The sequence below is a fragment of the Callorhinchus milii genome, unplaced genomic scaffold, assembly GCF_018977255.1.
Source record: "Callorhinchus milii isolate IMCB2004 unplaced genomic scaffold, IMCB_Cmil_1.0 Scaffold45, whole genome shotgun sequence".
Lineage (NCBI taxonomy): Eukaryota > Metazoa > Chordata > Chondrichthyes > Chimaeriformes > Callorhinchidae > Callorhinchus > Callorhinchus milii.
Window position 1 is genome coordinate 518,768 of NW_024704786.1, and position 24,813 is coordinate 543,580.

Sequence of the window (24,813 nt, forward strand, 5' to 3'; positions counted from 1 at the left end):
GCACGGCAGCCAGATGGACTAACTATTGAAAGAGACTGTGTGTCCTCGTGTGGTCAGCAGCAAAACGTTGGCTGGGAGCCGAGGTCTTTTTGTGCAAGACTTGCATTGTGCGAGAAGGCTGTGGCTTTGTGCTAATGTGCCTCCGAATCTCTAGACTGCTATAAAAACCCTTCAAAACCCGTACCAAGATGAGCAGCACAAGACGGACATTATTGACTCTTCTAAATAGGTCCTTTCTGAGAAATTGAGCGGAAAACAGTGTGCGTTGTGTATCTGAAGTTCTGCAATAATAATGATCCTCGCATTTGATACAGCGCCGCATCACGCTGTCGGGACGTCTCAAAGCGCTTCACGGGAATATACTGTAAAGTGTAGTGGCTGTGTGCTTTGTCGGCGAAACGGGGCTGTATTTTGAGAAGCTGCATTTCCCTGTGTGTGTGTGTGTGTGTGTGTGTGTGTGTGCGTGTGTCTGTATCTGTGTGTGACTGTGTGCGCATGTCTGTGCTGTATGTGTATGTCTGTCTGTCTGTGTGGATGTGTGTGTGTATGTCTGTATCTATGTGTATCTGTGTGTGGTGTGTGTGTGTATAAGCTGTCTTGTGGAAAAAGCCGTGGGTGTTGCAGTTTAAGCACGAGGGCTCGCGTACGCACGGCGATCGCAGGAAGTCAAAGCTTGGTTAGATGATGTAACTAGGAAGTCGGTGGGGCAGAGAGGTGGCGTGATTGGCATCTACACAAACACAGCCCCTGCTGCCACGTGCTATTGTTCCATGATGCCGTCCCTTAACCCTGTAAGCCCGCTTGTTTTTGCACCGCTCTGCACAGTGTAAAGTGCAGGGTTCAGTGGAAAGTATGTAAGAGACAGGTCGAACTTTGAAGATAGTGCATCCACGCCATAGGGCAGGTATTTGAGGAAAGTGCAACGTTTTGCAAAGTAAAATACAACCGACTTGACTTTGATTCCAGCCCCTACTCACTGCCCAACCGTGGATACACATCTCACTTGACTTTTTAAAAGAAAATATCAAACTGTACGCATAATCTCGTCAGTCTGTCCTCTTGGCCTGCTTCCCGGAAAGTGAGACGTTCAGAGCGCGACTTTTAAACGTGCAAACCGTTGCTATTTTCGCTCAGCGACGGGCGGAGTTCACGAGCGATATTCGTTTTCCATCCGGAGGGGCGTCTTCTGGAAGCATTTCGCTTCCTGTCAGTTATTGCCAGATATCAAATAATAAATAAGTAATAATCCTTGCGCTTGATGCAGGCCCCATCAGGTCGTTGAGACGTCTCAAAGCGCTTCGCAAGATACACGGTAAAGCGGAGTGACTGTATATTTGTGGGTGAAACGTGGCAGCCATTTGCGCACAGCAGCGGCCCACAAACAGCCACGAAGTGAGTGGTCGATTTTATTTGGGGATTGTTGGCCAGGACACTGAGAGAGGGAGAGAGAGGGGGAGAGAAATCCCTTCTCTTTCCCAACAGCAGGAGATCTTTAACGTCCACCTGAACAGGCAGACGGGACCGCAGTGTAGTATCTCATCCGAACCCGAGCTCGGGATAGGCGAGGGTGGAGGGCAGCGGGAAGGAGGCTGATCGAAGGCACAGCCGAGGAAGAGGGTCTCGAGATGGGTCTTGAAGGAGGCGAAGGGAGGGGGCGAGGCAGAGGGACTGCGGGATGGAGTTCCAGAGGGTTGGGGGGGCAGGAGAGGTGGGGGAGCAGTTGTGAAGCAGGCCAGGTGTAACTCCGACATGGAGCTTGACCTCCCAACCTTCTGACTCCGAGGCGAAAGCTCCAGCGACTTGGGGCCGGGCTGACACCTTGGAACCATCAGGAAGTGCAATGCGGATGGCAGTCGGTTCGATCTGGTGCCTTGGCAGCCAGCGCAGGGCAAGCCTGCCATTGATGATTCAGTGGAGGGCAGGAACAGAGACAGCGTTCTGGTGGGGGCCATAGCGAAAGGCGTGCACCTGGAACTCCCGAGCGATCAATTGCCCTAACCCTGACGCAAAAAAAGAAAGAAAACAAAGGCTCCGTCTTAAAACGCTCGACACCTAAAGCCACAGATTTTGAGATTTGTGGCTTAACCCGTTTCGCTGATCGTCAGTCTCGACTTGTTGCGTCGCGAACAAACCACAGCCGTTGAGAAAGGAAGAGCTGACATCCGAGAGGAGAAGGAAAACAACAAGGATGACATTGCAGCCCTCAGCGCCCGAAAACACCCTTGTTTTTCCTCTCTCTCTCTCGTTCTCTCGCTCGCACTCTCGTTCCTTCCTGGTAGGAATAGCCGGGGGCTGTTTTTGCACGGCTGATATCATCTCCCTCTCCAACCCCGCCATGGCTTTCTGAGTGTCTGGGATGGCTTGTTATCTGATTGATCATACAATACGATCCTTTAAATGTTTAACCTCAATTACAGACTATCTGAAAGTTCAACAACATGTTACAGAGATTTGTTGCCCAACGCTAATTCAACCCTCCCAAATAATCACCACTACTGTAAACAGGCTCTGCGCTCTCTCTCTCTCTCTCTCTCTCTCTGTGTCTCTCTCGCTCTCTCTGTCTCTCGCACGAGCTAAATAAATCCAATCTTTTTTAAAGGTGCCATTTCAGTTCCTCACCCACCCACCCACCCACCTGCTCCTATTTTAATTTGCTTCGCTCTCGCCGCACAAACCAACCCTCCAAAGCAGTTGTGCTAAATTGTTAGAGGGACCGTTGTTAGATGAGACGTTAAACCTCACTCCCTGTCTGGCTGTAAAGGTGGAGGTTAAAAATCTCCCACAACGCTATTCCAAAAGGGAAAGGAGTTTCCCTCTCTTCTCTCTCTCTCTCTCTCTCTCTCTCTCTCTCTTTCTCTCTCTCTTTCTCGGTATCCTGTCAAACAATCCCCCAAATAAAATTGGTCGCTCGCTCCCTCGCTGGATGTGGGGACGTCGCTGTGCGCAAATCGACTGCAGGGTTTACCCAGAAAACTCTACAGTCACTACACTTTACAGGGAGTCCTGCCCAGGCGAACTCCTGCCGTTGCACCAAACCGTTGCTGGCAGTTTAACCGAAATCCACTTCAAACGAACTGGGATGTTTCTGCTCGAGGCTTTTGGTTCTTTGTCTCGTTGTTGTGACCGGAAGGGAGAGAGAGAGCTGCAGGAATGCTGAATGCCGGTATAAGTTGCCAGAATTATTGCCACTGCTCACGTCCTAAAGCCTCGCAAACGATGACGCCGCGTTCGCCCACAAATATACAGTCAATTCACTTTACAGTGTGTTCTGTGAAGCGCTTTGGGACGTCCTCTCCCGACGTGAAAAGCGCTATATCAAATGCGAGGATTATTATTATATTATGATAATAATCCTTGCACCTGACGCGGCACCTTCTCGGGTCGTTGAGACGTCCTAAAGCGCTTCGCAGGATGTACCGTGAAGTGTAGTGACTGTATTTTGAGGGCGAAACGCGGCAGCCAGTTGCACACAGCAGCGTCCCCCACAAACAGCGGTGGATTGAGTGACCAGGTTATTATTATTTTTTGGGGGGGAAGGGTTATTAACCCCGGAAAGAGATCCGCCAACCAACTAACAACTGGGCTCCTACTTACTGCCGGGTAAACAGGGCCGTGTGCGTGTGTGTGGAGTAAGGAAACGCAGATTGTTTTTGATTTATACTACTTTTGCTATTTCCCAGCCAAGTGGAGTCCTGTCGCTCAGGGGTTAGAGCCCTCGCCTCGCAAATCGCGGGACCCGGGTTCGATTCCCGGGCAAGTTTCCTTACCCTGCGCCTCCGTTCACATCACTAGGAACCCGGTCGTGTGTCGATCGGTGGATCGCTTTTCCGGGACTAATAATCCCTTCGGAAGAAAAGTAAATAATCAGAATTCGGACCCTTGATCCACAACTTTGTCGCTCGCTGCCGTGCGCAACCGGCTGCCGCGTTCCGCCCCCCAAAACATGCGGTCGATTCGCTTCACCGTGTTATCCCGTGAAGCGTCGGGAGATGTCTCGAAGGCGCGATAAGGCGCTGTCTCAAATGCAAGGAGTGTTATTATTATTATTACAGCGTGTGGGGGTGGGGGGGGGGGTTATTTGGCACCTAAATCAGATGCAAACGGGGTTGAGTCTCTCCTCGACATGTGACGGAGTTCCACAGACAGCTTTGTGATGAGCACAATCGACAATCGCCCGACTCCGTCCCCGTCACAAACACGAAAGGTTGTTTTGTTTTGTTTTTTTGCCAATTTGCATGCGGTGTCCTCACATGGTCAGCACAAGTTCTGAGCCCTCTCTGTGCCTCTATTCATCGCTCTCTGACAGGCTTCTGCGTCCAGACAGGCGCTGTAGTGTTCCACGGGTCCCTGCGCTGACATGTATGTCGTGACTCTTATTACCGTGAGTGTCAACCAGGCTCAGCTCAATAATAATAATAATAATAAGATGTCATGCCAAGCTCCCACCGGTCCCCTAATCCCTGAGCTACAGGACTCCACTCCAAATCGTGACTTTAATCAATAATAATAATAATCCTTGCATTTGATACAGGGTCTTATCCCATCGTCGAGTCGTCTCAAAGCGCTTCACAGGATGCACTGTAAAGTGTAGTGACTGTGTGTTTGTGGGCGAAACGCGACAGCTGAATGCAGTGTCCAACAAGCAGTCGTGGATTGAGCGACCAATTAATAATTAATAATTTTGAAGGGATTATTACCCCCATAAAATCGCTCTACCAATCGACTAACCACCGGGTTCCTACTTACGACTGGTAAACAGAGGCGCGTGTGTGGGTGTGTGTGGAGTAAGGAAACTTTCCCAACGTTTCGCCCTGTGTGGGAATCAAACCGGGTCCCTCGCTCGAGAGGCGAGTGCTCTAACCACTGAGCTCCAGGACTCCATAACTCTTTAATAATGATTAAAAACCCGGCTCCGGAAGCCCTCGACCTCTCCCAACTGTGCAAACTTCTGAACCAACGTCACCTGCACGCTCGAGCCTCCTCAAAGGTCATCGCTTGCACAGTGAGTTGGGCAAAACGTGCATCAGTTTCCCTTCAGAGCAGCTTCACTCGCAGAATGAAAACACTGCAGTCACAGCAGCTGGAAACATTGTCGGCGGTTTAGGTAACGATGGTTTAGGTAAGGATGGAATCAGCGCACGGATTGATCAAAACACTGCAGTCGTTCAAGGATTTGTAAACATCCTGCCCACCCCCCACCCCCAAAAAAAAAACGGCTGACGAGTTCGTTGGTGTCATCTGCAGAGTCGTGTCGCTCAGAGGTTAGACCCCCCTCTCCTCGCAAGCGAGAGGACCCGGGTTCGATTCCCAGTCGGATCAGGTCAGGGCGAAACCTTAGGCAAATTTCCTCACCCCCCACACACACACTCACTCTCACACTCACACGCGCCTTTGTTTACCTGCAGTGACTAGGAACCCGGTTGTTAGTCGATTGGCCGATCGCTTTCCCGGGGGTAACAATTCCTTCAAATATACAAAATACACCGTCACCACACTTTACACAGCGTATCCTGTAAAGCGCTTTGAGACGTCTCGAAGACGCGATAAGGCGCCGGGTCAAATGCGAGGATTATTGTTATTAATGATGATGAATTGGATCCAGTCTACGGCTGCTATAACCGAATCGGTGGCTATAACGGTGTGTGTTATAACGGTGTGTGTTATAACAGGGCGATTGAGAACTATTACATTTGACGCAGCGAAGGACGATGTCAAGATGTTTCAGAACACGTCGTGGGGAAATAGCTGTCGTGTGTGTGTGTGTGTGAGAGAGAGAGTGTGTGTGTTTCGCAAAATCCTCAGACAGCCATGGGGTGAATGGTCAATTTTATCAGAGGGGGTGTAGTCAGACAGGACACTGAAACTCCCTTCTATTTTCTATTTGTGTCGCAGCATATTTCAGCGCTCGTACACTACCCAGTGTGAGCAATAATAGCAGTAATCCTTACAGCGCCTTATCACGTCGTCGAGACGTCTCAAAGCGCTTCACAGGATACACCGCAAAGTGAGTTGGCTGTGTATTTGACTGAGTAGTGCTATATCATATCTTATAATATATTGTGTGTGTATGTATATAAATGCAGTCTTTTGTCGATTGAATGCGGAAACAGCATCAAATTAATAGAAAGTATTTTGTCAGAGCAAATCTTGCGCAAACCAAACAAGATTAGGTGAAAGCAGAAGAGTGAGTAATAATAATAATCCTTGCATTTGATATACAACGTCTCAAAGCGTTTCACAGGATACACTGTAAAGTGCAGTGACTGTGTATTTTGTGGGCGAAACGCGGCAGCCGATTGCGCGCAGCAGCGTCCCCCGCAAACAGCCGTGGATTGAGCGAACAAATAATTTTGATTTATTTTTTGAAGTGTGTGTATGTGTATGTGTGTGTGGGGGGGAGTAAGGAAACTTGCGTGAGGTTTCGCCCTGACCCACCTGGGTATCGAACTCGGGTCCTCTCGCCTGCGAGGCGAGGGGTCTAACCCTTGAGTGCAATATTTATTGTTGGCACCAAATATTACCTCCCAAGAAAAACGCCTAATCATCAGCTTGACAGCCAAATAAGGAGCTAAACTGTTATTACTGACGATGGAAAAAGAATTGGCTAATATAAGACACTAATAGTAGTTATAACAGATTGTCCTGATTGGGTCCACAGACCGACTGACAGGAAATTAACAGTCACTGACAGCGTGATGCTTTGTGAAACTTTCCTAAAGCTTGCAGCTGATTAACCGATAAAACTTTTTTTTTCCACAGAAAAAAAAAAGTGTGAGAAAAGATGATCAACAGAGTCACAGGAAATAGTTGCAGAAAATAAGTTCTGAGCTGGCTCTCCTCTGATCACGGTAACCAGACAGAGGAGCTCGCCTGCCTGTAGCAACTTAAATCAGTGGGCTTAATGTTGATCTCTGTTGATCTGTATCACAGCAAAATAGCTCCAACTTGACGTCACTCACGAGTTTCACTCTGAATCAAAACAAGTCGATGGCGGAGAGGAGTCAGGCGGAGGTGAGTGAGGAGCGAGTGGAGTTCCTGGAGCTCAGGGGTTAGAGCCAGAGGACCCGGGTTCAACTCCCGGGCGGGTCAGGTCCGGGCGAAACCTTAGGCAAGTTTCCTTACTCCACACGCAGCACACGCGCACACACGCACACACAGCACACGCGCACACACGCGCCTCTTTACCAGCAGTAAGTAGGAACAAGTCGATTGGCAGATCGCTTTCCAGAGGTAATAATCGGCTGCCGCATTTCACCCACAAGATCCACAGTCACTACACTTTACAGTGTGTCCTGTGAAGCGCTTTGAGACGTCTCGACGACGTGATAAGGGGCTGTATCGAATGCGGGGACTATTATTATCCTATTGCCCCAGCCCTGATGTGGAGAGCGCGGTGTAAATTCCAGCGCCTCGGGACGTCTTTCCGACGCGACGGAGGCTATAAAAACATCATTTAGTTGTCATCGTAAATTCGTATTGGAACACCTCGGCGGTGTGGGGGGTGTGGGGGGGGGGGGTTCGCCTCCATGAAATAAGACGTCTGTCGCTCTCCCGACGTGTTTGAAATTTTTTTTTATTGGAAAAATCATTGTACAAAAAAAACCCCGAGCCTTCCAGCAAAAAAAACCACAATAATAATAATAATAATTAATAATTAATAACAAACATCTCTGAACTGGGAGATTCACAATATAACCGCTATATATACAAACTGCCTCTGCGCCCCCCACCCCCCCTCCCACCCCCCCACCGCCACTACCTCCCAACACGTTTCATAAACTCCAGCTTATTTTGGAGGGGGTCGCGGTGGGTTTATGTCCATTTGTTCTGTATTGAAACGTATATTAAGAGGTCACTGCATTTAAAGGGACTAAGTGTTTGGCATTTTTTATTCTGGGTTGGGGTGTAATGCTCAAAGAGGTTCCGGGGTGGGGTGGGGGGGGGGGGTGGGGGGAAGGGGGCGTCATAATGTTTTATCTCCACTCTCAACTGGCCCAGTGTATCTACACAGGATATCAACAACAACAACAGCAACAGCAACTTGCATTTATATAGCGCCCTCCACCCTCAGGTGGCGTCCCGGAGCGCTTAACCGGGGAGAACGGGGAACGGGAAGAGAAAAGGGGTCGGGAAGCGAGGGAATGGGGGCGATGGAATAGGAAGGGATGGGGTAGGGTAAAGGGGGAATGGGAGGGGAAGTGGTTTTGCTACTTGTGGCCCAGTTGTGTCCAAACCAAACTGAATTTTGAACGTAAGCAACAAACATGGCCGTCGGGAGAAAGGGTTGCAGATAGAGAGGGGTGGGGGGGTGGGGGAGAAAGAGTAGGGGGGGACGAGAGGGAAGGAGGGGGAGAAAGAGCGGGAGAGAGAGTGGTGGAGAGAGAGAGAATTGAGCGAGGGAGAGGGAGCGAGAGAGAGATACACAGTGAGGGGCGAGAGAGACAGAGAGTGAGAGGGAGGGAGTGAAGGTGAGAGGGGGGGGAGTGAGGGGGGAGAGAGGGAGAGAGAGAGAGGAAGGGGTTGAGTGACTTAATTCTATTCCTGAGGGATGTGTACAGTCAACAACACGGCTCGAGAGAGAGAGTTGGACATTAACAGTTTAGATCAGTTTTATCTCTTGAGTTTCACATTGAGGGGGAGAGAGAGTGAGAGGGAGGGGGGAGAGAGGGGGAGGGAGGGAGGAAGGGAGAGGGAGAGTCGATATACCCCTCAGGGTTTTGCCCCATCTCAGAAATGGTGGTGGGGGGGGTGTTGGGGGCGCGGAAGCTCATTTGCTATCGGGGAGGTCGTTGATTGGACACAGACGGGGGCTTTCATTCAGTGCATCAATTCAAGCAAGATCACGTCTCTAATTCTCCCCCCCGGCCCCCACTGTTCCCCCACCGCCCCCCTTTCCGGCTACACGTGTCTCGGAGAAGTGGTTGTGTTCCCCCCCCCCCCCCCCGAAATGAAAATCGCTGCGTCTCTGAGCTCAGCGCTGAGGTGGGGCTCGGACAGTGTTGACTCCCTGTTGCGAAACCCCCTTAAATTCACATTTAAGGGTTTCTCCCCCCCCCACCCGCTCACACACACACACACACGCTCACACGTGTGAGGGGGTTTGGGGGGAGAAGAGGGTGGGTGTTAGTAACTGAGACAGCAGCCTTGTTGGGGGGGATGGGGGGGTTCATTGCTCAGTTAACCCCCCCCCAAGCACCCCCTCCCCTACCCCCCCCTCTTGCTCACCCACCAGCTCCATCCATCATCAGAGCATCTCTTCAATGTCCATCTTCTATTCTCCCACCAGAGAGAGAGAGAGAGAGAGTGCGTGAGAGGGGTTTCCATCGTCCGACCCCATTTCCATCCAGTGGACTTTTAACGTTGAGTTGGGGTCAGGGGTAGTGGGGGGGAACGTATTGGTGTTGTGGGAAGACTGTTACCCCCCCACCACCACCACACTCTCTCCCTCCTCCCGCCTGAAAACCTTTGTCCCTCTTCCTCGTCCATAGTCCATTCTCCCGTCAGAGGGAAAGAGAGAGAGAGAGAACGCACGAGAGGGAGAGAGAGGGTTTTTTTTGTGGCCCAGCAACTCAGCAATGGACTGAAATCAATCAGCGTCCGTCCAGCGGACTGTAGAGTCTTGTGGGGGTGGGTGGGTGGGTGAGGGGGGTGCGTGTGTGGTGGAGAGCCTGTTGCCCCCACCCACCCGGGCACCGCTAACCCCCTCGGCTCTCACCGTCTCCGGGGCAAAATGCCCACAATTCGTAGGAAGAGGTTGAAAACCCCCCAGTACCAGTCGGGCCACCAATTCTGTTCCCCGAGCAGCACCTGGAGACAGAGACAGATAAATAATGAGAATAAGTCATCGTCGTGACCGCAATGATCATCGGCCCTTGACCCGGCGCCTCTTAATCCCGTCGTCCAGACGTCTCGAATCGCTTCGCGGGATACGCTGCAAAGCGTAGTGACTGTGTTTTGCGGGCAGCCAGTGGCTCACAGCGACGTCTCCACAAACAGTCGGGGGTTGAGTGACCCACATTATTATTATTTTGAAGGGAGGCGCGCGCGTGCGTGTGTCTGTGTGCATGTGTGTGTACCTGTGCGTGTGACTGTGTGTGTGACTGTGTGCGTGTGTCTGTGTGTGTGTATCTGTCTGTGTGTGTGTCTGTGTGTGTGTCTGTGTGTGTGTCTGTGTGTGTGTCTGTGTGGAGGAAGAAATGTTGCCTAAGGTTTCTCCCTGACCGGACTGGGAATCGAACCGGGGGGAGGGGGGGGAGAAAAAATGTGTGTGGGGAGTGTGTGTGTGTGTGTAGGGGGGGGCGGAGGAGGGTGTGTGTGGGGGTGTGCGTGTGTGTGTGTGTGTGTGTGCGGTAGGGGTGGGGGGGCGGCTGTGGCCTTGGTTCGGTGAAGACAATAGACATGTTTATGTGTGAGGTTTGGACCTGAGCCACAGGCGTCACGAGGGTTAAAGCAGCTGCTTTAGTGACTCACAAACTAAAAATAAACCCCTGGGTGTGTGTGTCTGTATCTGTGTGTGTGCGAGTATCTGTGAGTGTGTGTGTGTGCGAGTATCTGTGAGTGTGTGTGTGTGTGTGCGAGTATCTGTGAGTGTGTGTGTGTGTGCGAGTATCTGTGAGTGTGTGTGTGCGAGTATCTGAGTGTGTGTGTGTGTGTGCGAGTATCTGTGTGGGTGTGTGTGTGTGCGAGTATCTGTGAGTGTGTGTGTGCGAGTATCTGTGAGTGTGTGTGTGTGTGCGAGTATCTGTGTGGGTGTGTGTGTGTCTGGGTCTATGTAGGTTTGTGTGTGTTTATGTCTGTCTGTGTGTGTGTATCTCTGTCACTGTGTGTGTGCATATCTGTGTGTTTTTGTCTCCCAGCAGTTACCCCAACGCACACTCTGGGCTCACCCCCAAACCCCCCCCCCCACCCCACTCGCCAACCTGCGCCTAATACTCTCTGGAATTAGGTAATCAGGGGGCGTCCCTCCAGGGAGAGAGAGAGAGAGAGAGCGCATTCCATCCCAACACTCTCTCTCTGGGGTTCCCGGGTGTGGGGGGGATGTGGGGAATTCTCAGTCGGGTTTGGAGACTCTTAATCCACGGAGATGGGTTTCCGTGTGTGTCAGACACCCGACCGGTCACGGTGACGGGTTTCCGTGTGTGTCAGACACCCGACCGGGCAAAAATAAAAGGTATAAGAAGGGATTATTAACCCTGGAAAAGCGATCAGTCAATCGATCGACTAACAACCTGGTTCCTACTTACTGCTGGTAAACAGAGGCGCGTGTGTGTGTGTGTGTGTGTGTGTGTGTGAGAGGTGTCTGTGTGGGTGTGTGTGTGTGTGAGAGGTGTCTGTGTGGGTGTGTGTGGGGAGTCAGGAAACTTGCCTAAGGTCTTGTCCTGCCCGGGAATCGAACCCAGGTCCACTCGCTTGCGAGGCGAGGGGTCTAACCACTGAGCTACAGGATATTAACTGGCAGAAAATCTCGGACTCACCCGTTCCATGTGCCTGCTGTTCAACTGGTCTCCTATCTCCCGGAGTTTAATACCCATCAATCTGGAGGCTGTCTCCTCACCCTGTGTTCCCCAATGGCAGCGTCCATCACAGGCTCCATGTTCCTCCAGCAGCCACTGACCTGCAAACCACACGAGATCTCAGCTCCGCTCCCCAGGCTCTCGCTCTCTCGCTCTCACTCCGGGGCCCGATGTGGGAGGGATTGGGGAACCGTAGTAATACCACTAATAATAATAATCCTTGCATTGGACCCAGTGCCTTGTCACGCGGTCGAGACGTCTCAAAACGCTTCGCAGGGGCACACTGTCAAGTGTAGCGACTGTGCGTTTTGTGGGCGAAAACGCGGCAGCCAATTGCGCTCAGCGACGTCCGCACAAACAGTCGTGGATTGAAGTGACTGTGATGTTATTTATTTTATGGGAAGGGATTATTCCCCCCGGGATCGACTAGCAAGCAGGTTCCTACGGTAGCTGGGTAAGCAAAGGCGTGTGTGTGTGTCTGTGTGTGTGTGTGTGTCTGTGTGTATGTGTGTGTGTGTCTGTGTGTGTGTGTGTGTGTGTGGAGTAAGGAAACTTGCCTGAGGTTTCGCCCTGTCCTGACCCTCCCGGGAATCGAACCCGGGTCCTCTGGCTGGCGGGGCGAGGGGTCTAACCCCTGAGCTACGGGGATCTGATGGACTGTGGAGTGAAGTGATTCCCTCTATGACCTCTGGTACGACTTTCCCGAAGGTTTTTTTTTAATAAGCAAAATGATTTCACAACTAGTTCGTTCTTGTGGTCATCGGCTTCCCCTCCGTGAGTGAGAATTGTTCTGCAGTTTCCTGTTGACAAGCTATAGGGACAGGGATCTTTGTCACCCAGTTTATTCCCCCCTCCCCTCACTCTCTCTCTCTCGCTCTCTCTCCTCCCCTCACTCGTAGGATAACAGCCGAGGTCAAACAGTTTTCATGCAACGAGTTATTGGGATCTGGAATCATTGCCTGAAAGGCCGGTGGGAACCGATTCCGTAACGAGTTTTAAGAGCGAAGCAGATCATTATTTGGGGAGGAAAAGTTTGCAGGGCTTTGGGGAGAGAGCGGGGAGAGTGGGGTTGATCAGGGCTATGGGGAGAGAGCGGGGGAGTGGGGTTGATCAGGGCTATGGGGAGAGAGCGGGGGGAGTGGGGTTGATCAGGGCTATGGGGAGAGTGCGGGGGAGTGGGGTTGATTGGGGCTGTGGGGGGAGAGCGGGGGAGTGGGGTTGATTGGGGCTGTGGGGGGAGAGCGGGGGAGTGGGGTTGATTGGGGCTGTGGGGGGAGAGTGGGGGAGTGGGGTTGATTTGGAGACGTCTCGAAGACGTGATCGGGCGCTGTATGAAATGCTCAGTCACTCGCGGTCTCTCGCCTCTGAGTCAGAAGGTTGTGGTCTCGAAGGAGAGCAATCCCAGAGCGCAGTCTCGCTCCCCCCCCCCCCGGCTCTGCCACCTCCTAACCCCCTACCACCCTGCCCGCTCCCTCTGCCCAGCGGGTTCCAGTCTGCTTCACGTCCCCCGCCTCGCTCGCCCCACCATTGGCGGGCGAGTCTTCTGCCACTCTGCCCCCACCCTCTGGATCTCCATCCCGCAGTGCCTCCGCCTCACCCCCTCTATTGCCTCCTTCAAGAACCGTCTCAAGACCCTCCTCTCCGACCGTGCCTTCGATCTCCCTCCTCCCCCCCACCCCACCACCACCCTGCCCTCCCCCTCCCTCACCCCTCGCCCCGACCCCCAGCTCGGATCCAAAGCGCCTTGGGACGTCCTCCCGACATGAAGTAACAATAATAATCCTCGCATTTGACCCGGCGCCTGATCACGTCTCAAAGCGCTTCACAGAATACGCTGTGCAGTGTAGTGACTGTGCGTTTCGGGGGCCAAACCCGGCAGCCGATCGCGCCCGGCGACGTCCCCATAAACAGCCGTGGGGTTGAAGCGACCGAATTATTATTGTTTCGAAGGGATTATTACCCCCAGAAAGTGATCCCCCAATCGCCTGACAAGCGACTGACTGCCGGGGACACAGGCGTGTGGGTGTGTGTGTGTGTGGGGGGGGGAGAGGGGGGGTTCTGTCTGTGTGTGTGTGTCTGGGGGTGGGTGGGGGTGGGGTAAGGAAACTTGCCTAAGGTTTCGCCCTGTCCTGACCCGCCCGGGAATCGAACCCGGGTCTGGCTCGCGAGGCGAGGGGTCTAACCTCAGGGACTCAACAAGTAATTGTTGTTGATGTTGTTTTTATTGTTGTTGTTGTTGTTGTTGTCCTACCTGTCGACAGGTCGGGTACGGAGCTCCCCATGGCCCAGCCGAGGGTGACCCCGCAGGTGGGGTGTTGGTCAGGTCGGGTGGGGGGCGTCAGGGGAGAGCGAGGGGGGGTCGGCGCCTGGCAGGAGGGTCCCGAGCTGCCCGAGCGGTTGGTAAAGCTCGAAGGGGTCTCCCTGATGCCCTCGTGCCCACAGCGACCCGGAGAATTTCCTTCGTCAAACGGTTTCGCCATCCGCAAGCCGTCGCTGGTTCGTTGCGGTTCCAAATCCCCTCCGGACACAGTTCAACCCTGAGGACAGACAGCAATAATGATAGTTACTAATAGAAATAGTGTGCAATATCCTGTAGCTCAGGGGGTTGGACCCCTCGCCTCGCGAGCCGGAGAGAGGACCCGGGTTCGATTCCCGGGCGGGTCAGGTCAGGGCGAAACGTTGGGCAGGTTTCCTTATTCACCCCCACACACACCCCCACACACACCCCCCCACACACACACACCCCCACACACACACACGCAGACACACGCCTGTGTTTCCCCGCTTGTCAGGCGATTGGGGATCACTTTCCGGGGGTAATAATCCCTTCAAAACAATAATAATTCGGTCGCTTCAACCCCGCGGCTGTTTGTGGGGACGTCGCCGGGCGCGATCGGCCGCCGCGATTCGCCCCTAAAACACACACACACACACACAGTCACTACACTTTAGAGCATATCCTGCGTATATCTTGCATACCTTGCAAAGCAAGGATTATTATTATTATTATTGTTGGGAATTATGATTATTATATATATATATACACACATATTTATGTCTGGTTGTCAGGGGAAGGGTAAATTAACGGTGAGGAGGTGAGCCCTCTGCGGGTCGGTGGGTGGAAGGACACGCGAACAAGTTGGAACATATTCATGTTGTATTTAAACATTTATAAGTGGACCCGCGGCTGTTTGTGGGGGACGTCGCTGGGGGCGATCGGCTGCCGGGTTTCGCCCGCCCGCAGCACACACAGTCACTACACTTTCCAGCCTGTCCCGCGAAGCGCTTTGAGACGTCTCGAAGACCTGGGCCGCACGCCGGGATTATCGTTGTTAGTTTGGACCGCGGCAATGTCGGGATTGGTGGAGTGAACTCGCTTCGCTCAACCGGCAAATGCTGTTCAGTGAGGGAGGGAGGGAGGGAGGGAGTGAGTGTGTCAGTGAGTGAGTGAGGGAGAGAGGGAGTGTGTCAGTGAGTGAGGGAGGGAGGGAATAAGTCAGTCAGTCAATCAGTGAGTTGTTGAGTGAGTTGTTGAGTGAGTTATTGTGAGTGAGTGAGTGTGTCAGTGAGCGAGCGATGAATTTTTGGGGCGCATTAATTTAACGATCAAGTCAGAATGTTGTGGGTCTAAGCCCCTCACGTCGGGGGTGAGGGAGTGAAGGGGTGGGGGGTGGGCCGGGGGCCAGGAGGGTGGGCGGGGATTTGAACTCACGAACACACTCACTTATTGGAGCTCTATCTCCCTTTCCATCTGTGTGGAGGGTTTTGCGACGGTTTCCTCTCGTGGGCGACAGAGTGGACAACTGTGAGTTATTGTCACTCGTTTGAGGTATTTAAACCTCTGTCACTCCCCATCGGGGCCCCGTTCGGGCGGTCGTTAAAGACCTCTCAAGGTGGGGGGGAGCGGGGGGTGGGGGTAGGGGTGGGGGGGGGGAGAGAAGGGATCTCTCTCTCTCTCAGTCTCGCCGCCCGCAAAGCTTACACAGTCACTACACTTCACAGCAGATCAGCCACAAGCTAACGGAATAATAATAATAATAACAACAACAACAACGACACCGGCGCGTGACCCGGCGCCCGGTCACGTCTTCGAGACGCCTCAAAGCGCTTCGCGGGACACGCTGCAAGGCATAGTGACTGTGCGTTTTGTGGGCGAAACGCGGCAGCCACGACGTCCCCCACAAACAGGCGGAACAGGCTCGAGGGGCTGAGTGGCCTCCTCCTGCTTCCAGGTTCCTATGATGTGAAGGTGGGGCACTGTGTCAAATTAATGTTATTGCCGGGAAAATAAGGGCAGACACACAGACACACACACACACAGACGCACACACACACATACACAGACAGACACACACACAGACAGACACACACACGCGTATATACATCCATGCACATACAAGCACAGACGCACACACACAGACAAATACACAGACACAAATACACACAGACACATACACACACAAATACGGATACACATACACACAAATACACACACACAAATACACACACACACACAAATACACACACACATACACACACACACAAATACACACACACACATACACACACAAATACACACACACACACACAAATACACACACACAAATACACACACATACACAAATACACACACACATACACACACACACATACAAACAAATACACACAAATACACAAATACACACACACACATACACACACGCAAAGACACACACACATACACACAAATACACCCACACACACACACAAATACACGCACACGCACACGCACCACCCACGGACCATCAGGCGGCGATGGTGAACACCTGTATCACTCGGGAGACGAAGACTGATGTTGAACATTTAAAGCGATAATTTTCAGACAAAGTGTCATCACATACATTTCAGGACAAACGGGAATGTGTACTCCCAGCGGATCCCGAGGAACAGAACCGCGGAGGCGAGAGAGGGGGCGAAGGGCACCGGCCCCCACATTCATCCACTATTTCATTATTTCTGCCCTTGTGTAGTATTGTTAAATGTAGTGCGAGGATTATTATTCATCATTTTGATATGTAACGGTAGTCACGTGAGAGAACTTTGATTGTTCTTCGCCTTTGACCCCCCCCCCCCCCCGGCGCCTTATGCCTTCGAGACGTCTCGAAGCGCTTCACAGGATGGGCTGACAAGCGTAGTGACTGTGCGTTTTGTGGGCGAAATTGCGCCCAGGGACGTCCACCAACGAACTGTCGTGGATTGAGCGACCAATTTATTTTTCTGGAGGGATTATCATCAGCGGTGTGTGTGGGGGGGTGGGGGTGTGTGGGGGGGTGTCTGTGTGTGTATGTGTGTGTGTGTGGTGGGGGGGGGGGGGGGGGAGAGGAGTAAGGAAACTTGCCCAAGGTTTCGCCCTGACCCGGGAATCGAACCCGGGTCCTCCTCTGGCTTGTGAGGCGAGGGTGCTCGCCCCTGAGCTACAAGACTTCCCACTTGGTCCGAAAGGTCACTACAGTTGATCCGAGTTGCCTTTTTTTTTTACATAGATATGAAAATATGAGACGGGGTGGGGGGGAGGGGGGGGGTTGAGGGGGGGGGGGGGGGATAATGAGTGATCCGGGGACCAAAAAGAAAAAAAGCAAGGGACGGTCTCGCTTTAAGAGTCCATGTACCCATCACGTCGCCGAGACATGTTTTGATGTGCAATTTTTTTTGCGCGTTAAAAAAAATTACTATTACTGGAGGGAAGAAAACGCACAACTTGACCCGAATGCCAAGTTAAAATATTAGTTTTAATTTAATTCGGGTTAAAATAACAGCAAGAACGATAAATAAACAAACATATATTTCTCTTGTAGTCCCTGGGAAGTCAGACGCCGTGAAGGGGAAGTTATTTATTCATTTAATAATAATAATAATAATAATAATAATCCTCGCATTTGATGCAGCGCCTTATCGCGCCGTCGAGACGTCTCAAAGCGCTTCACGGAACACACCGCAAAGTGTAGTGACCGTGCATTTTGTGGGCGAAGCTCAGCGGCTGATTGCACACAGCCATTTAGTTAAGGAAGAAAAAAAATGATTCCCCCCCAAAAACAAATCATAAATGCAAAATATGGATATTTTTATTTGCAAAGTATGTGTTAGTTTTATTTATTTTTGTGGGGGTTGGGGTGGGGGGGGGGGGCGGGGGCGGGGGGGGAGATTCTAAGATATTTCTTGTCTGCAATTTCCCACGACAGCAACAAGGCAAAGGGAGGAGGGAAGCAAATGAGGGGGTGTGGGGGGGGGGGGGGGGGGGGGGGGCGATGGGAAAAAAGGAGTGAAATGTGGACAATTATTTAATATACATAGTTCCTAAATAAATGAATGAATCGATATCAGAAACCGCGCAAATCTAAACCCACATCAATCTATCGATGTCGGTGGAATTATATAAAGAAATGACCCATTTCATTGGGGGAGAGAGAGAGAGAGAGAGTGGACGGAGAGAGAATATTTTGGAATACCTCCGGAAGGCGAAAAAAAACTTGTGTTTTCAAGTCAGAAACATTCTTAGTTTCGCTGCGTTTAGGGTTTATATGTTTTTCTTTAACAACCCCCTCCCCCTCCGCCCCCCCTCCCCCCCTCCCCCCCCCCACCTCCCCCCTCCCCCTCCACCCCCCCCCACCCCCTCCCCCCAACCCCACAAAAACACAAATAAAACCCCCTTTAAACCCCTCTCCCCCGCCCCCCCCCCGCCCTCCCCGCCCCCCCCCCGGGCGCGAAACAAATCAAACCATTCATTCACCGACTCGCACGAGCTCACGTTTCCCGGCGCTCACTTAATTCTGGATCGTCCGACCGTGGAGTATTTACAGCCGGTTTGCCCCAACGTGTCCGCGCTTCCCAATTTCCCCCCCTCCTTCCTGCCCCCCCCCCTGCCCTCCCCCCCTCCCCCCCCACCCGCCCTCCCCCCCCCCTGCCCTCCCCCCCACCCCCTGCCCTCCCCCCCACCCCCTGCCCTCCCCCCCCCACCCTGCCCTCCCCCCCTGCCCCCCCCCCCACCCCTGCCCTCCCCCCCCCCCCCGCCCCCCCCCAACCCTGCCCTCCCCCCCACCCCTGCCCTCCCCCCCACCCCCTGCCCTCCCCCCCACCCCCTGCCCTCCCCCCCCACCCCCTGCCCTCCCCCCCACCCCCCCTGCCTCCTGCCCCCCCCTGCCCTCCCCTGCCCCCCCCTGCCCCCCCCCCTGCCCCCCCGCCCCCCCCCGGCCCCTCTGCCCTTCCCCCCCCCCCTGCCTCCCCCCCACCCCCTACCCTCCCCCCCCCGCCCCCCCCACCCCCCTGCCCCTGCCCCCCCCCTGCCCCCCCCCCTGCCTCCCCCCCTGCTCCCCCCCCGCCCCCTACCCTCCCCCCGCCCCCCTGCCCTCCCCCCCACCCCTCCCCCCCCCGCTCCCCCCCCCCCCGCCCCGCCTCCTGCCCCCCCGCCCTCACCCCCCGCCCCCCTGCCCTCCCCCCCCGCCCCCCCTGCCCTCCCCACGTCTCGCGAGCCTCTCCTCCCCCGAGTCCCCGTGCAATTCCCTTTCGAAAAGTTCTTATCAGAGCAGCTCCCTCCAGCCTTTCAGGCAGTGCCTTCCCAGACGGCAACAGCTCCGTCGGCTTCAGACAAAACCCTCAAGGAATCCTCTTGTCTGCTTCGCGGGGAAGAAAAGACCTGTTTTTTTTTTGCCCGAGGTCTCCAGGACTCACCAAGTGCCCGCGGGCGCGGTGTCCGGGTCCCGGCGCTGTCTCCGTCGCTGTCCGGCTCCGGCTCCGGCTCTGCCCCGTGGCGGTGTTGGTGTGTTGTGAACAGCTCAGATCCCACAGCAGTCAGTCACGTCAAGTCACGTCACGTCAAGTCGAGTCGAGTCGAGTCGTGGTCTGTCTCTCCGCTCACTCTGTCTGGTTTGACTGTCAGTGTCACACACCACACAGTATCTCGTCTCAGCGTCACCAGAAGCCGTCTGACAAGTTAGGGCTTGTTGGGTTGAGGAGATTCCCTTTACTGCCAGAAACACCTCCCCTCCCGCTAACTCCCTCCCTCCCTCCCTCTGACACTCTGTCTGTCTGACTGCCTTTCAACCTCTTCTGCTTCTGTTCGCTTCCTACAACTGTCCCCGTTTCTCGCCCCCACCCCCCCCCCACACACCGCCACCAACCCCCACCCCCACCACACACCCACACCCCCACCCCCACCACACACCCCACCCAACCCCCCCCCCACACACCCCCCCACCCCCCCCACCACACCCCCACCCAACCCCCCCCACCACACCCCCACCCAACCCCCCCCACCACACACCCCCAAACAATCCCCACCACACACCCCCACACAACCCCCCCCCCCACACACCCAAACAACCCCACCCCCACCACACACCCCACCAACCCCCCACACACCCCCACCCCCCACCACACACCCCACCCAACCCCCCCCACCACACACCGCCACCCAACCCCCCCCCCCAACACCCCCAAACAACCCCCCCCCCACACACCCCCACCCCACCCACACCCACCCCCACCCCCCCCCACACACCCCAACCCCCCACCACCCACCACCACCCACACCCCACACCCCACCACACACCCGCCACCCAACCCCCCCCCACCACACCCCCCACCACACACCCCACCCCCACCACACACACCGCCACCCAACCCCCCACCACACACCCCCACAACCCCCCCACACACCCCCCCACCCCCCCACACACACCCCACACCCCCCACACACACACACACACACACACACGCGCAGTCAGTACTTTCAGTTTCACACCCGCACCATAACTCCCGATAACGCAACCAAAAGGGCTTCAGCAATAATAACAATACAATCCTTCCCTTTAACCCCGCGCGTGGACACATCGTTCAGATGCCTCAGAGCGCTTCGCGGGGTACACTGTGAAGTGCAGTGACTGTGCGCTTTGTGGGCGAAACGCGGCAGCCCAATTGCGCCGAGCGACGTCCCCACAAACAGACGTGGATTGAAGTGACCAAATTATTATTAATTTAAGGGATTATTAACCCTGGAAAGTGACGTAGAGAGAATTACTATTAATAATATTATTATTACCGTTTTTTTATATGAAGGGATTATTAACCCCCGGAAAAGTGATCCCCCAATCGACTAACAAGCGGGTTCCTACTGACTGCCGGGGAACAGGCGTGTGTGTGTGTGTGTGTGTGGGGTGGGGGGGGGGGGGAGTAAGGAAACTTGCCTAAGGTTTCGCCCCGACCTGACCCGCCCGGGAATCAAACCCGGGTCCTCTGGCTTGCGAGGCGAGGGGTCTAACCCCTGAGCTACAGGGGCTGTGGGGTGCGGGGCGAGGGGTCTAACCCCTGAGCTACAGGGGCTGTGGGGTGGAGGGCGAGGGGTCTAACCCCTGAGCTACAGGGGCTGTGGGGTGGGGGGGAGGGGTCTAACCCCTGAGCTACAGGGGCTGTGGGGTGGGGGGAGGGGTCTAACCCCTGAGCTACAGGGGCTGTGGGGTGGGGGGAGGGGTCTAACCCCTGAGCTACAGGGGCTGTGGGGTGGGGGGGGAGGGGTCTAACCCCTGAGCTACAGGGGCTGTGGGGTGGGGCGAGGGGTCTAACCCCTGAGCTACAGGGAGGGACTCCACTCTTCGGATGTTTCTCAAGTAAGAGCGAGTGTTAATCTCCAGTGTTTACACAATAAGGACTTCAAGGTATGTTTATTTTGTCATCCGGACCAATATTTCCTTTCAGGGCCTTTGACCTGTTCTGTTGGGGCCTCGTTGTCCATTTACAGCAGGTGATCAACACAGCACTCGCGTCTCCTTGTATTTATCCAACAAGTTTCCGTGTGTCGCCTCTGCTCCTAATGGCGACCCATCGCTCAGTTGGTAAGTGGGACCTCCTCGTAGCTGGACTGGCTCCAAGGAATGTATGGATCAATTCGGTCACTTCCACCCCCGGCTGTTTGTGGGGGGGGGGGGGGACGTCACCGGGCGCGATCGGCTGCCGCATTTCGCCCCGCAAACCAGGCACAGTCACTACGCTTCACGGCGTATTCCCGCGAAGCGCTTCGAGAGGCCTCGACGACGTGATCAGGCGCCGGGTCACACCCCACGGTCCGCGGTTATTTATTATTGTTACCACAGGGTTTAGCTATTTCCGGTCAGTCTTCTCGCTTGCGTGTGCGTGTCTGCGTGTGGCTGTCTGCGTGTGCGTGTCCGTGTGTTGATGGACGGTCTTACCCCGGTTCGTGCCAACGTTTGGATGACAAAACTGTTTAGTCTCTGCCTCTGTTTGTGGTGCGTCTGCATCTTGTTTCCATTTACCTCTCTCTCTGTCTCTCTCTCTGTCTCTCTCTCTGTCTCTCTCTCTGTCTTTGTCTGTCTCAGTCGGAGTGAGTCCGTGGATTGCCTTTTTGTCGCCTCTCCTCTCCGCACTCCCCCCGTCTGCCTTTAAATCCCACATCGAAACCCAACCTCTTTGACCGCACCTTTGGTCTCCCCCTCTCCCGTCCCCCCCCCTCTCTCCCCTGCTCCCCCCCTCTCTCCCCCTCCCTCCCCCCCCCCTCTCCTCCGCTCAGCATCTCACCTCACCCCAGAAGGCGCTCTGATACGCTATCCTGTGCGAAGGGCAATCGTGTTAATGTAAGGGTTAGACCCCTCCCCTCGCACCCCACAGCCCCTGTAGCTCAGGGGTTAGACCCCTCCCCTCGCACCCCACAGCCCCTGTAGCTCAGGGGTTAGACCCCTCACCAGGTCAGGGCGAAACCTTAGGGCAAGTTTCCTTATTCCCCAACAACACACGCCTCTGTTTTTCAGCAGTCAGTAGGAACCCACTTGGGTGAGGGTTAGGGTCAGTGGGCGGAGGGCGAGGGGTTCAGGCCCAGAAACTGGGGCTCCTTTGAAAAGCAGATCGATGCTGTGATGGGGGGCAGTTGGGGGGGAAAAGTTAACGGTATTGGAGAAGGATGAGATCAGACTATAACCCCGGGGTGTGACCCGGCGCCTGATCCCGTCGTCGAGACGTCTCCAAGCGCTTCGCAGGACACGCTGTAAAGTGTAGTGACTGTGTGTTTGGCGGGCGAAACGCAGTGTCCCGCAAACAGCCACGGATTTTATTGGGGTGGGGGGGGGGGAATTGTCGGTTGGGACACTGGGGGGAGAGAGAGAGAGAGAGAGAGAGACCGAGAGTGAGAGAGAAAGAAAGAAAGACTGGGTGCGAGTCAGGTTTATTGTCTCATTCGAGGAACGGCGTCTCTGTCAATGTAACACACGCAAACACACACACAGACGTACACAGACACACACAGACACGCGCGCACACGCAGACACACACACACACACCTGCCGTGCTGTATCGCAGGGTACGCGGGTGATCGAGTGCCTGATTGTGCGGTCATAGTGTTTCCTGTGATATAAAGCTTGAGTGAGATCATCGTAAGTCGTCTCGTAGAGCGAGCGAACGAGAGAGCGAGAGAGAGAGAGAGAGAGAGTGAACACCTTATCGCCACTGCATTCCTCAAAGGATAGAGGGCTGAGTCATTCTAAGAGAGAGAGAGGCCCCCCCCCCCCCCCCCCCCCGACCTCGACCCACGGCCGTTGGTGGGGGACGTCGCCGGTCGCAATCAGCTGCCGCGTTTCGCCCGCAAAACGTACAGTCACTACACTTTGCGGTGTATCCTCTGAGAGGTCTCGAGGACGTGATCGGGCGCCGGGTGTTGGGCTGTTCCTCGGCTTATGGCCAGGGTCGGGGTCATCGAGGGGGGCGTTGGGAGTCGAGGCGCAGATCAGCCGCCATCTGCTGGAACAGGCTGGAGGGGGCTGAATGGCCTCCTCCTGTTCCTGACGTGCCAATTAACAGGGGCGGTTTCACTCGGTCCTGAGCGGGTTTGGGGGTTGCAGTCACCCCGATTGCTTGACCTGGAACTCGCAGGTGATGTTGCTGAGGCTGTGGACACTGGCCCGACCGGTCGGGAGCGTCTCGGGGTTCGATCCCCCCCCCTCCACCTCCCCCCGACCGCCCCCCCGGCCTCCGGCCGAGGCCCGGCTCCGAGACGTGTCCACGATTTCGGGGAATGTGAACCTGCGCAAGAAACGGAAACCGTTGAAGGCTCCTCTCCTCTCGCTCGCTCCCTCGCTCGCTCTCGGGTGAGAGGGTTTGACCGGGTTCCTGGGGGGCAGCAGGAGAAGGCTCCGGGAGGTCCCCAGGTTGGCGAGGGAACCTTCAAGCCTCGTCGTGGTCTTGCACGGAAATTCGTTGGCGCTCCCTGGCTTCAACCCATCGCCCATCACCCTCGGACCTTCTCTCAGGATCTTCTGCAGACGGGCACACGAGACGGTTGGCGAGACTGAAGGTCGAGAGGTGACGGTTGGCAAAGAATCAGGTCCTTCCTTCCTGAGGAACCACCTCGACTGGGTAAGTTCCTTGGGTCTTGATCTCCTCCTGGGATGCAGGGCAGGATCTCCCGTCTCTCGGGAACCATTGAGGACCCTCCCTCGTCCTCCTCCATCAGGCCCTGACAAACACATTGAGCTCTTTGAGGAGCAACCAAGCCTAGGTTGAGCTTCGGGATCTCCTTGAGAGGCTCGGAAGCCAATCTCTTGGGCTGACTGTCCATCTGATGGCTGGTGGACACCAATTTAGCACCACCCTTGGATTTCTCCAGCCCCTGATTCTGTTCGTACCCCTTAAGTGTGATGTCCTCAAGAGGTCCACCGTTGCCCGGTTCGAGGCTGGACCTTCTCCTGGTTCCTTTGGTGAGAGCTCGGAGGCAGGCCGTGTGGCCCAGGTCCCTGGCGATCTCGATTGCCGAGATGCCTCGATGGTTGGCGCGAGCCACGTCCAAACCCAACCTCCTGAAGGAGCGAACTAGGAAGTCCACCAGGGCTCCCTGGCCGGCCAAGGCCGAGTAGATCAGGGCGTCGTTGCCCCAGGCGTCGGGGATCTGGGGGTCTGCGTTGGCCTTGACCAGCAGCTTGACCACCTCGCCGTGCCCGGCCTGGCAGGAGTGGCTCAAAGCCGTGCGCCCGTCCCTGTCCGCGCCGTTCACGTCGCCCCCTTTCTCCAGCAGCAGCCGGACGTAGCGGCACCTCTGGCCGGGGTCCGGGAGGAGAGAGGCGTGGATCAGGGGGGTCCAACCGCACTCGGTCCTCGCGTTGACCACCCGAAGGTCCAGGGCCTCCAGCACGAACTGGGCCAGACGCGACTTGTCCTGGCGCATAGCGCCCACCAGCAGCTCACTCCCCGAGCCCTCCACACTCGCCCGCTCGCTGGCTCTCGGCATCGCCTCCCTCCCTCCCCCTCTCCCTCCCCCTCTCCCTCCCCT

The 24,813-nt window shown here is 55.0% G+C and overlaps 1 protein-coding gene across 1 annotated transcript; it reads right to left on the reverse strand.

Annotated features, from left to right (window-relative positions):
* Nucleotides 1-23,793: 23,793 nt before the first annotated feature.
* On the reverse strand, nt 23,794-24,771 carry LOC121851519 (ankyrin repeat domain-containing protein 63). Its single transcript, XM_042345402.1, has one exon. The coding sequence runs from the start codon at nt 24,769-24,771 to the stop codon at nt 23,794-23,796; it is 978 nt and encodes a 325-aa protein (XP_042201336.1).
* Nucleotides 24,772-24,813: the final 42 nt, after the last annotated feature.

Bases quoted from the DNA above. Each gene is read 5' to 3' on its own strand.
- LOC121851519 (XM_042345402.1), bottom strand. From the start codon at position 24,771: ATGCCGAGAGCCAGCGAGCGGGCGAGTGTGGAGGGCTCGGGGAGTGAG.